The following is a 12,464-nucleotide window of genomic DNA, read 5'->3' on the forward strand; positions in this document are numbered from 1 at the left end:
CACACTCTGGGAATTCAGTGGGTATCACCTGTGCTATTTTGCTAGTTGCTTTGTTTAAAAGGGATGGGAAGACCAAACTGATGGGGAGGTGAAGGATTTTCATCCAGTTAACAAATACGGTACGGTAATAAGCCCTTTTTTAAAAAAAAGAAGGAAAGAAACCCCAACAAGGCCACCAACATCAAAAGTGCTAACAGTCCAGAACTGTTCGCTACTAGGCCAAAGGCAGGTGCCCAGTCTTGGGGGAGACTATTGCACCCAAGCCCAGTGAGAACAAGCTGTCATCTCTGGCATCAGGAAAGCATTGCTTCGAGGTCCTTGCTATGAATATCGGAAATACAGTCCTCCATTCCAGCAAGTGCTTGGAATGTCTAATTGACAAACATCTTTCTCTCTTCCCCTCCCACCCACCCACCCCCTAAATGTGGACAGAGACCAGTGACTTAAAAACAACCTCAATTAACACACACATCACCCCTTTGCCAACACTCCTCAACAGTTCTGAGGATGCTTTTTCAAGCCAAAAACTACTACTACTTTTTTTGAAGTTGTGGAACGGACAAATGGCTTCTACAAGACCTACTTCTCAACAGCAACTTCAATATGAACTCTAATAACCATTGTTATTGCACATGTGTGCTGACTGCGTCCAAAACATCTGGAGGGCACCAGCTTGGGAATGGCTAACCGAGTGGCTGCCTTTTATACAGCTTGTGCTGAAGTGCTCATAATTATCTGATATTATTTCAATTGTGATTTTATTGTGGTTCTGCGGACTCCTTTTTTGTAAACTTTTTAAAAAAGTGAAATATACATGATGGCAATAAATAAACGCACACTAGTAGACAAACTCTGAATCTGTATCTACTCACGGGCAAAGCAAATAGGGGAAGAGATGTGCTAATGGAGGCTTCTCACAGCTGTTTCTCAACACCCACAGTTTCCTTTATCAGACAGACAAACACTTGAAACAAGTCACAACATATTAGTAATTAAAATAATGAGGTATACAACCAATAACTAGCAGTTAACTGGAGCAGCTAGTCTTGCGCTATTAATTAACAGCACAAGGCCAAGACTGTTGCTGTTCACCATTTCTACTCCCAGAGGAAATATTTCAAATGAGTCGCCCCCCTCCAGCTTTGTTTTAACCATAGATGCCAATTTTAATTCCACCTTCATGCATTTCCTGTAACCTGGATTAATATATGGGGCAAATAAATACCAAATTATTCATTCATCAGCTATACATTCACCCTACAACCCAACTGTCCTTCAGGATGTGCTGGGAAACTGCTCAAAGTCCTATTTATTAGTGGAATAAGATTGGGAATGCAGAGTAGCTTCTTCTTGGTAGCTTGGTTTCCAATGAAAGGAGCTCCTATGAACCCATCGCCCTTAGTTTGCATCAGCTTCTTTTCTACAGTATTACTGCCACCAGAATGGGTTGTGTGTCCTCTAGAAAATTGTTTAGTGCAAGAGAATCTGGAATTTTTTTTCAAATACCATTTGAACCTTTATATCTTCTGTCCATGGATGCAACCCCTTGCCTACAAAGATGAGCCATTAGAAAAAAGTTTTAAATGTTGTGTGTTTTTTTAAGGTCTTTGAATGCATGCATGAAACTAATTGCTTTTTTCTTTGGATGCCGGCCAGTGCACTTATGTTTGGAAGCAGACATTAAAATATAGAGCTAATCTTAATTCACACATTGCTGAACAAATGTGGGTTGGGCTTTTTCATGGTAAGGAAAGCAAAGAAGATATCCCACCGCCACAGTTTGTTATGGGCCAATTGATAAAGCCTAAGCCCATATGCTGACACGTGGACTATGCCCCAGTTTGCACCTGTGACTTGTCTTCATACCCTTCTTGAAACATCTCCCGTAGAGACCAACCTTGATGTTTGGTGCAGTAATTGTGGGTTGAGTTAATGTACAGCATAGCAGTCCAATGATTGCGCTAACGTGTGGTTGACTGCAATGTGAAGCAGGTCAGGTTTTTCATGCCTATCAGCACTGGCTCAAGAATACTGCGTCCATCTTAGAAACTGATTTGTCATGATTTCACCATGTGGGTGCAAGAGGAATGGAAAATCATTGACCCGCTTTCTGTCTGCTGCCAGGTGTTTTCAGCCTAGCAACAATGTTCCAGTTTCATCTGAAGAAATATCTGGTGAGATGTGTTTAGAAGTGATGCTCTCTTATTCTTGTTTTTCCAGAGCATGAGTGCCATTATGAAAACTTAAGCCATGTATTGCAAGAGAGTTCCTCCCTATTCTGGCCCAGAGGCATTAGGTGCTTCATGAATATTCTTCCAGCTGGTGTGACTTGCGGAGCAAGTCAACTGGTCCACTATCTCAATGGTCTTTCCTACTTCGCTCACAAACAAACAGTGGGCTCAGTGATGCCTTTGGCAGCAAATCTCGTTATGGCCCTCTTTTGGTTTCAAGACATAGGTCTATTTGGTTGCACAGTTCTACTATTGGCACAAGAAAGTAGGTGGCTTGGACAGCCAATTGAATAACTTTCATGTCATGACCTAAGTGGTAATTTAGTCGTTTTTTCCACCTCCAAACAGATCTGTTCACTTTTCTGCAAGAGCAAAGTTGGATGCATTGGTTGTCATAAATGCTGATGGACAAAATAACTTAAAGTAGTTCATGCTTTGCTATATCTTCTGCAGTGCCCACACCTGCAGGTACAGCAGGAGGATAGCAAAAAGCAATCAATACAGATGACTTGACTAACACATCAGTGAGCATCAGTTCCCCACTCCCCACCCCCGCTGAAGACTTTCTACCATTAACCAGAGAATGAGCACCTTGGGTGCAAACCAACATATTGCTTATTCTGGGGGTGGGGTGGGGTGGCAAGGGGAGCCACAATGGACAAAATACTGGAACAAAGGCATGAATTGGCCAAGGAGAACACCCAGACCAATGGAATTTCATCAACTCTCTGAAGGCTGCAGGTTTGCTGAAATTGTACATCTGATGCCTTAAACATGAAAGCATATAAATTACAAATCCGAAAGATCAGCAAGGTTTAAAGTTGCTGAATGAGGGTTACTGTGCAGATCTTTGTGCCTTGTGAGGGCAGAGACAGGATCCCTTCAGATCATCATCAGCAAAAGGTTGCCATCCACTTCATTTCAATGGTGGAAATGATTCTTTGCTGTTTTCTTATCTCTCTGACTCTAACTCTTCTTAAGAACTTGGTTGTTTCATGCTTGGCTAGAGCAACAGAAGAACCCATATCTTATCTTGTGCATTATATATAGGATTATGAAATTTCTTTGTGAAATGTGCTCCTTACCACTAACAATAATTTCTTTTAAAATCTCAATTTGAGCACTGTTGGATTGAATATGAAACATCCAAAGCTACCTGGCAACTTCTTGTTTGCTTCTGCAGTGACAAGGGGTCCTTCTGTTTTAGATCTCCTACACTACGGTCAGTGTGAAACTTAAAAAACATAGGAATAATGAAGAAGAAATAATGATTTCCAGTAGTATCTCCCCTGAGTATTTTCATCAAATTTTAGTAGGCACCTTCATTAAAAGCTGTAATTCTCAGTTTTGCTACAGGAACTGGCCCTTGCTTTGGGTGCCAGATTGCTACTTAAGAACACATGAATACACAACTAATAACCCAGTCCCATGCAGGTTTACACAGGTGTAAAACCCCACTGGGAATTCAGAGGGGACTTACTCCCTAGTAAGTGCATTTATGATTGCAGCCAGAACGTTTTAAATTCAAAACAGTAGATTGACAGAACCACATTCACCCTTATGAGAAAACCACAATGTGCTATTCAGATATGCCCACCAAAAGGGTTTCAAAGAGGCATATTCTACCTTGCCCAGTGAAAGTTTCACCTTCTATTTGAATGCCAGTGGTTGGACATCCTGCCTCTTGGGTTACCAACTGGACCCAGATGCAAAGACAAAGATCATGCAAAGATGAAACTGCAAAGGACACCAATCTCTGGCATTATCTTGTGTGCATCTCTCAGCTGAAGCAATGCAGCGCTATTGGGCTCTTGCACAAGCCCCACAATTCCAGTGGGGCTTGGATGAGAGATTGGATTATGCCAAAAGGCTAATGCCTTGGTTGGAGTAGGAGAAACAAATTAAATTGTTCATAAGATGAGAAAGCAAAACAGGAACCTTACTATGCTTTAAACTTAACAGTCATGTCAAATGCACCATTTATAGCTCCCCCCCCCCCCACTTCACAACTTTGGCAGAATCACCTGTTTCCCCCCTTATATGCAAAACAAACAAAACTCTGATTGCTTGCTCAACATTTCCAAGGCTTGCACCCAGAAATTCAGGAGGAAAACTGTCTAGCCATATATTGCAGAGAGATTTGTGAGCACATGGCAGGCTACATAATGTCTGAAGATGCTACATTCCTTTTTAAAAAGCTGAATAGTGCTTGATTTCAGTCAGTCTTTCTTTTTTCTTTTTTTCTAAACAAAAATGAGAAAAGCTCTACTTTCTCATTCAAAGATATGGAAATGAAACAATATGGAGCAGGAAAGAAACATATTCAATTAACATGCTACTTGCAATGGGATTAACTGAGTCAGGTTGGAGATGTGTCCCCCAAAATGCATTAGAGATGTGAGAAATGGGTGACTCCTTTTCAAAGGCAATTTGTTTGAAAGTGATGCAACAGTCTTGAAAATGGGGAGCCAGTCGCATGACTTGCCTTTTATCACATGTTCCTTTCCTCCCACCCCCATCTCCTTTTAATTCCTCCCCCACCACATTCTGGAATTATCTCTTCCTATAATCGCATACCTGCAGGGTGAGTGAGGGAACGCCTAAAATCGTTGGTAGCAGTCTTCCCTCTGTGAAGAAGTAGAAGGAAGGGTGATGGGAGGGAAAGACATGGGATATTTACAAACCATGCTACCAAATTTGTGGCAGAGCAGGGTGTCTCCTCCTTTGCTTTCCTTCTTTCCTCCCAGTCCATCCTTAAGGGCAAGAAGGACTTATTGAACTCTCTAGAGAGGACTGGGAGAGACGTCGCGTAAGGGGTCCGATGGTGGAGTCCGCCAGCGAGGAGGTGGGAAAGAGCTTGTACCAACCGGTCACCACACTGGACAGGTCCAGCTCTTCTAGAACGATCTGGGCCATTCCCATGAAGCACTTATGGTCCATGCGCCCATAATCTCCCCAAACAATCACCTACAATGAAGGAGAAGGAGGAGTTGAACTGTGAGCAGAACTTTGCTATGGGGAGTAAAAGGTAATGGGTATGCCTATCAGATATGCCACTTAGAGAAGTTGGGAAGGAATCTGTCCACCTCCTGCTTTTTCAGACCACATGATTAATCTTTAGGAGCCCCTATGTTTCTAGCCAACTCCCTAGTTCTACACATCGGATGCATTCGCACACCATCCTAAACCATGATTAGTGCTTCACAGAGAACATGAAGATCTTCCCCAAAAGCATTGCATTTGACCCAGGGATTGTGGTTTGTTTCGCTCCAAACAACCCATGATTGGTAAGCCAAGAACAAACATTAGCTTCAGATCATGGCTTGTTTGAACCCTGGTTCAGATGTAATACTAAGCCAAGGACTGTGGTTTTTTGCTCCTTCTCCCTAGTGGAGCAAAGTGGGAGTGATCTGTGCATAGTGATAAACCATTCACCCCGGTTTACTGTGAGGTGCAATACAGCCGCTGAGTGACAAAATAATCCACAGGACAGTCCTATCCATCTTCACTCTGAAGTGAGTCACACCATTCAATGGGATTTATTCCTAGGCAAGCGTGAATAGGGATTGCAGCAAAAGCGGTTTACTGACTTACCTGGGAGTAAGTCCCAATGAGTTCAGTGGAACTGACTAGGGAGACATTTGGTTAGGTTACTACCTAATCTGCAGTTCCTGAAATAATATGCAAATCAAAACATAACTGTCCTTTGAAATTAACACTTCTCCAGATTTTGTGACCAAAAAAATGTGCATATTAAGGGAAGCATGCATAAAATGCACTTATTAGTGAAAATGGCACACAAAAATGTATGAATTACACACGCCTGCAGAAATGGGTTTTTAGTATTCTGCTGGGAGCCACCCAGAGTGGCTGAGGCAACCCAGTCGGATGGGCAGCATATTATTATTATTATTATTATTACTACTACTACTACTACTACTACTACTGAATTTGGTAAAATGAGCAAAATCCCTATTTATGAGCAGACATGCACTGGGAGTATATTAGACATGCGTACCAACTATATTTTCTATTTTTTTTGTACTGATTTTTGTAAGCTGCTAGCCAACCTTGAGGATGTTCCCATCAAAAGGTAAACTTGTAAATTCTATACATAAATAAACAATTAAATCCTTTTGTTCCAAAATGGGGAATATATGTGCAACTGTTTGACCTTTGTGGTTAACATTACTATGCCAACTATGAAGTATAAAAATGTAACCACAAACATATAGTCTTTGGGCTTATCTAGACTTTCTTTTATTTCGCATTTCCAGGCACAAGTGTATACTTTAAAGCACCACGTCCAAGCATTGTTGTTGTCAGGTTTGTCTTTGCCCTGGCGCTTTCCCCATGAAAGCCCACTCTTTACTGCTGAATCAGAGCAAACAGCAATCCACAAAAAACCAAATTTCTGTTTGTTCTTATTCAGCTTTAAAGAGGAGGACAGAGCACTTTAAAGCACAGCCTGTGCCAACTGTGCCTAGAAAGCACAGGGGCGAAAGGTATGAATGAGCCCTTAATGCTACTCTCCTTTCCTTTTCTGTCTGCAATCTATTTTGAATATATTGAAGAGCAGGCTTTTAACATCAGCTCCTTGGCCCCATATGAAATCTAAAATGACACCTCTAATTTCTTTATATCTGAACTGGATTCTGGACATTTATACACACAGGAAAGCAGGAAATAGAATAGTACATGCATGGCTAATTAATAATAATAATAATTTGTATACAGCCAGCAATCCTGAGCTCCATTGCCTTTAACTTGCTGACATTCATAAACTATATCCCTTTTAATCCCTCCCTACAGAGTCAACCAAAGGGCTGCTTTATGCAAGAAGGACCGTAGTTGGTAGAGCATCTACCTTGCAACCAAGAAGGTTCCAGGCTCAATCCCCAACTTCTCCACATAGAGCTGGAAATGTTCCTTCCCTGAAACCCTGAACAGAGGCTGTCAGTTCCCCTGTTGTGTGGGGAAGATCTATAAGGAGCTTCCACTTGCATTGGGGGACCCTGAGAAAGCAGACCTCTGGGAAAGATAAGGGACTGAGGAAATGCTCATTCACTTTTAGCATTTGTGAATGCCTGAACATGCCTTATGTATTTTCACTCTTGTCTAAAACTGGGGTTTTGCCGAAGCAAATCCTTTGTCTTGAGGTTTTAGTGTACACACTTCTCCCCGCTCCTCATTTAATCCCCACAACCCCGCTGTGAAGCAGTGACTATCCCAAGGTCTGGTCCCAGTGAGCTTCATGGCTGAGTGGGGATTTGAACCCTGGTCTCCCAGGTCCTAGTCCAATATTCTACCCACTACACCACCCTGGCTTTTGTATTGCTTCCCACATGCCCACACAGACCTACTGAGCCCCTTCCCATAACCAGGGCATTTTACCTCAGCAGAAACTTTCACTGTGTCCCAATGGGTTACCCTCCTACAAAGGTTCTAGAATATTCTTTCCCTCATGTACCACCAGGACATATTCTGTCCGAGGGAAGATGAGCTGTGGTAGTGATCCTCTTACCCTTTAAAGAGGAGGAAAGCAATCACCTGTAGCACTTTTCCCTGAGGGCCCTCGTCGAAGAGTAGGGCCTGCTGGTAGAGCGGGTCACAGGTCTTTTTGGCAGTCTTTGTTTTCTTCTTGGCCAAGCAAGCGCCATTTTCTAGCAGATAAACCTTGATGTAGGTGGCTGCGTTGGCAGAGAGAGAGAAACATGAATGGCCTGTTATAACGGCAGCCATGTCTCGGGGCTGGTTTTTGAGGTGGTCTAGCAGATGAAACGCTTTTAAGGTCTCTGTGGGATTTGGGGGATAGGGCTTGAGGGGAGACTTTATTCTTACATTAAGGCACTTTCATTTGCCCTTATGGTTAAACAAAATTATCCTGTGGCAGGGAAACTCAGATAAAATGTAGCCTTCTGGTAAAGAAAAAGGTAGAAGCTGGGGCAGAATTAAAAAGGACCTGCCAGATAGGCAACAATATAATCAAATAGCACTTTATGAAAACATCTCATGAATTAATTAAATGTTAAGCATTTATTAGCACTCTTACTAAGTCAGACTATTTATAATAATAATCTGTATGTTCAGAGTTAAAAAAATATGTTAGAGTGAATTGGGTGTCTTAGTGAGACTAATGATGGTAAAACTCTTGGAAGGAAAAATTAAGTGAGGTAGAAGTTACTGGAAAAGACCCAGTTTTCCCTGTACTTTTTCCTCAAAAGGAAGACTTGAATATATTAATTCTCAGTTGCCTCACTACAAACATGAACCCCGTTTTACATATTCTTTCTACTTCTAAATGAGGCAGGAGGATGTATAATGACTAGGTTTAGCACTCTGAAACAAGTAAACAACTAGAAACAACTCAATTAACTCCTCCATGGGATATCTCTGGTGTATGGACCAAATTTAGTCCACTAATCTGTTTTCCCCAAACCACATCCAATTGCTCCATGCCAGTTGTCATACGTGATATTTTCTATCCATATGGCCTTCTCTGATGTGACTACTCACCGGGAACGGACTTGGATCCTAGCTTTGGACTGAGTCCCCGGGCCTCTATTACTTCTACCTCCAGCTGTCCATTCCTGTCAATCATTCCAATGTGGACATCACCTAGAAGAAGACAGAGAAGTCAGCATGGGAACACATTCACAGTCCTGTGCCGGTCGTGTATCATCTCTTCAACTTGCTTTATGCCACCTTGACATTTCTGTAGCATATCCTCATTTGGAATACTGTGACACCATGGATTGGATACAGATTAAAGGGCAGCGGAGGGTGGTCTCTAAAGACAAATGGGGCACTGTCCCACCAACCTCAGCCTGCTCCTACCCTGCATGCCTCTTACTCAAAACCAGCCCAGGGGGTGGCCCTGGCTGTCAGCTTCCTCCTCCTCCATCTCAGTTTTGCCTTTTTAGAACTCATCAGGCAGGAGGATGGGAACAAAACCAGAATTAGCTGGCTTTCCCTGTCATTGGCTCTGGCTCCACCTACGGTTGCCCGCCCGCCTTCTGCCCTACCAGTCCCAATGAATACCAGCCAACACTGCTAAAGGGGGGTTCAAAAATCCGGACACATCAGAATCCTATAATAAAACAACAATATTGAAACAAAACAATATAAAATGGAAGCAGGGTTCACCAGATGAAAGCATTTCCCCCCCATCAGTGCAAAGGGTTTACCAAAAGTGGCTCCTCACCAGGATGCATTCCCTTGCCAGGATGCTTTTGAACAGGCTGGACAGCTTAGGAACCTAGTAATCTGGTGTCTGCTGACTTAGTTCCTTGGTTCCTTGAGTTGAGAATTGCTTACAGCACTGACAGGGAAGCTGTTGCTCTCCAGAGGTCGCTGGACTCCCATCCACCTCCTAGCCAGCATGGCCACCGATCAGGGATGATGGGACTTGTAATCCAACAGCATCTTGTGGGCCATAGGTTCCTTGTCACTGTTTTACACTGACTGGAAGAGGCTTTCCAGGGTCTCCCATTGTCCTACCTGCAGACGATAGGAACTGAACCTGGGACCTTCTGCATGTAAAGCAGATGCTCTACTACTGAGCTATGATCCTCTTCAGAAAGCACCAAAGAGGACAATTCAGTGCTGTATCCACAGAACTGCATGGTCTTGCCTTGCCCTTATGTTGAGACTGCAGCCCTATTCACACACGACTTGTGTACAGGGAATACATGTGTAGGAAGCAGGGCCATGCATTAAACGCTGCGTTGACTTTGAATCTCCCTGCCCCATCCACCACATGTGGGCCTCAGTTCTGCAAGGAGGAAGTTCAATGTATGAGCAACTGCTAATGAGTGGGAGCTCTTCACATCAGGACATCTGATTGTGCTGGTATTTTGATTATGCAGAGCCCTTACTCACAAGTAGGAAACAAATACCAAACGTGACATCAAGGGTGGAGCTAAAAGCACAGCCTGCTGCTCTCTGTGCACATTTATACCCAGTGCTATTTCTCTAGAGAAAGAGGTGCCAGAACTCACCACGAACACCTCCCTTCTTCTCTTATAACAGCAATGGCACCCACCTGAGAGGTGCTGGAACTGAGTTCCGGCCAGTTCCGGCTGAAAAAAGCCTTGCTTATCCCACATGTAATGTGTGAACAGCACAAAGCAACATTGTCTTGCCTGTTCATGTGAATACAGCCCTAGGATATTTGTCTAAGCCCATCATTCCTGTTTTTAACCAGCAGAGGGCAAAAAAGAAACTGGGTTCTCCATTGCTAGGAGTGCAAAAAGAGAGACGACTCCTTTATGATATGTCTTATTTGTAGAAGAGAATGAGCCATCTGTTATCTCAGATCTTACCACTAGAGGGCACGGTTTTCAGGCTGAAAAGGCAAATTGGAATAAAATAAAATAAAGCAGCACAGAAAGAAAATAAAAAAGATAAAAGCAGCACAAGAAACAGAAAAACAAAAGGAGCTCTCCTTTTAAGAAAACGACTGTTGTGCCAACAGTGCATTTTCACAGTTGCTTTATCTTGAACAGTATGCTCAAAGGAATTTTTGTAACAGTGGCACATGGAGCTGATAGGAAGTGAGAACAGGATCTTGAACAGAACAGCATTGGGGGAAGTGGTCCTTGTTCTGAGCCAGAGCTCAGGCTTGGAACACGAGAAAAAAGGATGTAGAAGTACCTCTGAACATGTGCAAATAGACTTTTCCTCACTGCTTAACAACCACATCCTAGTCTCATATAAAAAGACGAGAGGAATTTTAAAATGCAGGCTTTCAAGCAGTGATGGTTGAATCTCTCAGAAAACCTTCATTTTCAAAATTAAGTACTGGAGTGAAAAGATTCAAGGTTCACACCTGAACTGCAAAACAACAGGTGTATTTATAGAGCATTTTGTTATACCCCAGAATAGCAAGGTTATCAACACAAGGCGATCACAGATCCCCTCTTAACAACAATGAAAAGGGGATTTATGGCGCCTTTTTGGCCCACTTTCATGGCCTTCTTTGATTGTTTCTAATAAGAACCACTTAAAGCAGGGGTGGGGACTTCTGACCCTCCAGTTGTTGCTGGACTACAATTCCTATCATCCCCGTCAGCCATGTTGCTGGTGGGAGCTGGAGACCAGCAACATCAGACAGGCCAAGCATTTGCCACCCCTGTTTAAGCTATCTGGAGAGCTTCAGAGCTCTGTGAAGATTTGAACCTGTGATTCCCACATCAAAACTCAACAATGGGCTAGAGGAACAGCACCATCAGTCTGAGAGAAGCTCAGCAGGAATCCACCCCTGTGCCATGACTGCTCAATGAAAGACGACTTTGATAGCGTGTTAACTGCACAAAATCCAAAGGAGGTCGGTGTTCAGGTGACCTTGTAGCACTGAGTGCCTAGAACTGGTTTGCTCACCCATTGGCGGAGTAGCAAGTGTCTGCCGTCCTACGATTTGTGCTGGCCCCAGCCCATCTAGGAAGTCGCTGAACTGGCTTTCAGCTCCCAGCCTAGTTGTGGGGAAAATAAACCTGAAGGAAAGGACAAGAGAGTTAGGTAGTGAGGGGAGAGAAATGGCAGTGTGGAAATACAGTGAGCAGGTGCTACACTGGACATTTGAGAGGTGAAAAGAGAGAAGATGCAGAAACGAGATTCACTGTTATCCCTGCATCCCTTTGTCTAATGGAAAAGATGCAGTGCCAGCCCCAGGTTTTGGCAGACCATCAATGGGACCCCCTCTCTCAGCAGACCTACTCCCCTCTCTACCTCTGTTGCCAGCAGCTACTGCTCCCCTGCCTCATCAGTGCTACCACCTGACTGGTTGACAGACAGAGCCAAGCAGGCTGTGGCAGCAATTCTGCTTCCATCTCCCCACCATGATTCTTTCCCTGCTCATCCTGCCTGAGAGTTGGGCGAACAAGCAGGTTGTGATGGGAAAGAGAAGGAGCTGGCTAAGAGGGTTCTTGTCAATGGGTTTGGGCCCTCAGCGATGTCAACCTTTAACACTAGGTCTGGAAAATGCACATCTTTTCCATGAGGAACAAAGGGGTTTCCTGTGTGAGGACAGAGTACGTTCATATCTCCCTCAGAAGAAATGCACCCCCTGCCTTCAGATAAAGCCTGGCAGGGTAAGGCATGTGAGTCACTTCTTCATTTGCCCCTTCATTCATTCCTTCCTCATGCCACAGGGTGGTTTCAGACATGATGGTGAAGCAAAGCAAGAAAAGACAGGCCAACTATCTCATGTTTCATTCACTTTTCTTGCAGAAG

General features: G+C 43.5%; 1 protein-coding gene across 3 annotated transcripts in view; it reads right to left on the minus strand.

Annotated features, from left to right (window-relative positions):
* Positions 1–3,397: 3,397 nt before the first annotated feature.
* The window catches only part of RIMS3 (regulating synaptic membrane exocytosis 3), a 56,577-nt gene continuing 47,510 nt past the window's right edge, over positions 3,398–12,464 (minus strand). For 2 of the 3 annotated variants that reach the window (XM_081019578.1, XM_081019579.1), the window contains exons 4-7: positions 11,613–11,725; positions 8,748–8,849; positions 7,782–7,921; positions 3,398–5,198 (exon numbers count right to left, since the gene is read on the minus strand). In XM_081019578.1, the coding sequence (XP_080875704.1) occupies positions 4,986–5,198; positions 7,782–7,921; positions 8,748–8,849; positions 11,613–11,725 (568 nt within the window). In that variant the 3' untranslated portion in view covers positions 3,398–4,985. Of the gene's footprint in view, positions 5,199–7,755; positions 7,922–8,747; positions 8,850–11,612; positions 11,726–12,464 lie in introns of all 3 variants that reach the window. The other variant, XM_081019580.1, reaches the window with a different exon arrangement.

The sequence above is a fragment of the Podarcis pityusensis genome, assembly GCF_964106645.2.
Source record: "Podarcis pityusensis genome assembly, chromosome: 8".
NCBI lineage: Eukaryota > Metazoa > Chordata > Lepidosauria > Squamata > Lacertidae > Podarcis > Podarcis pityusensis.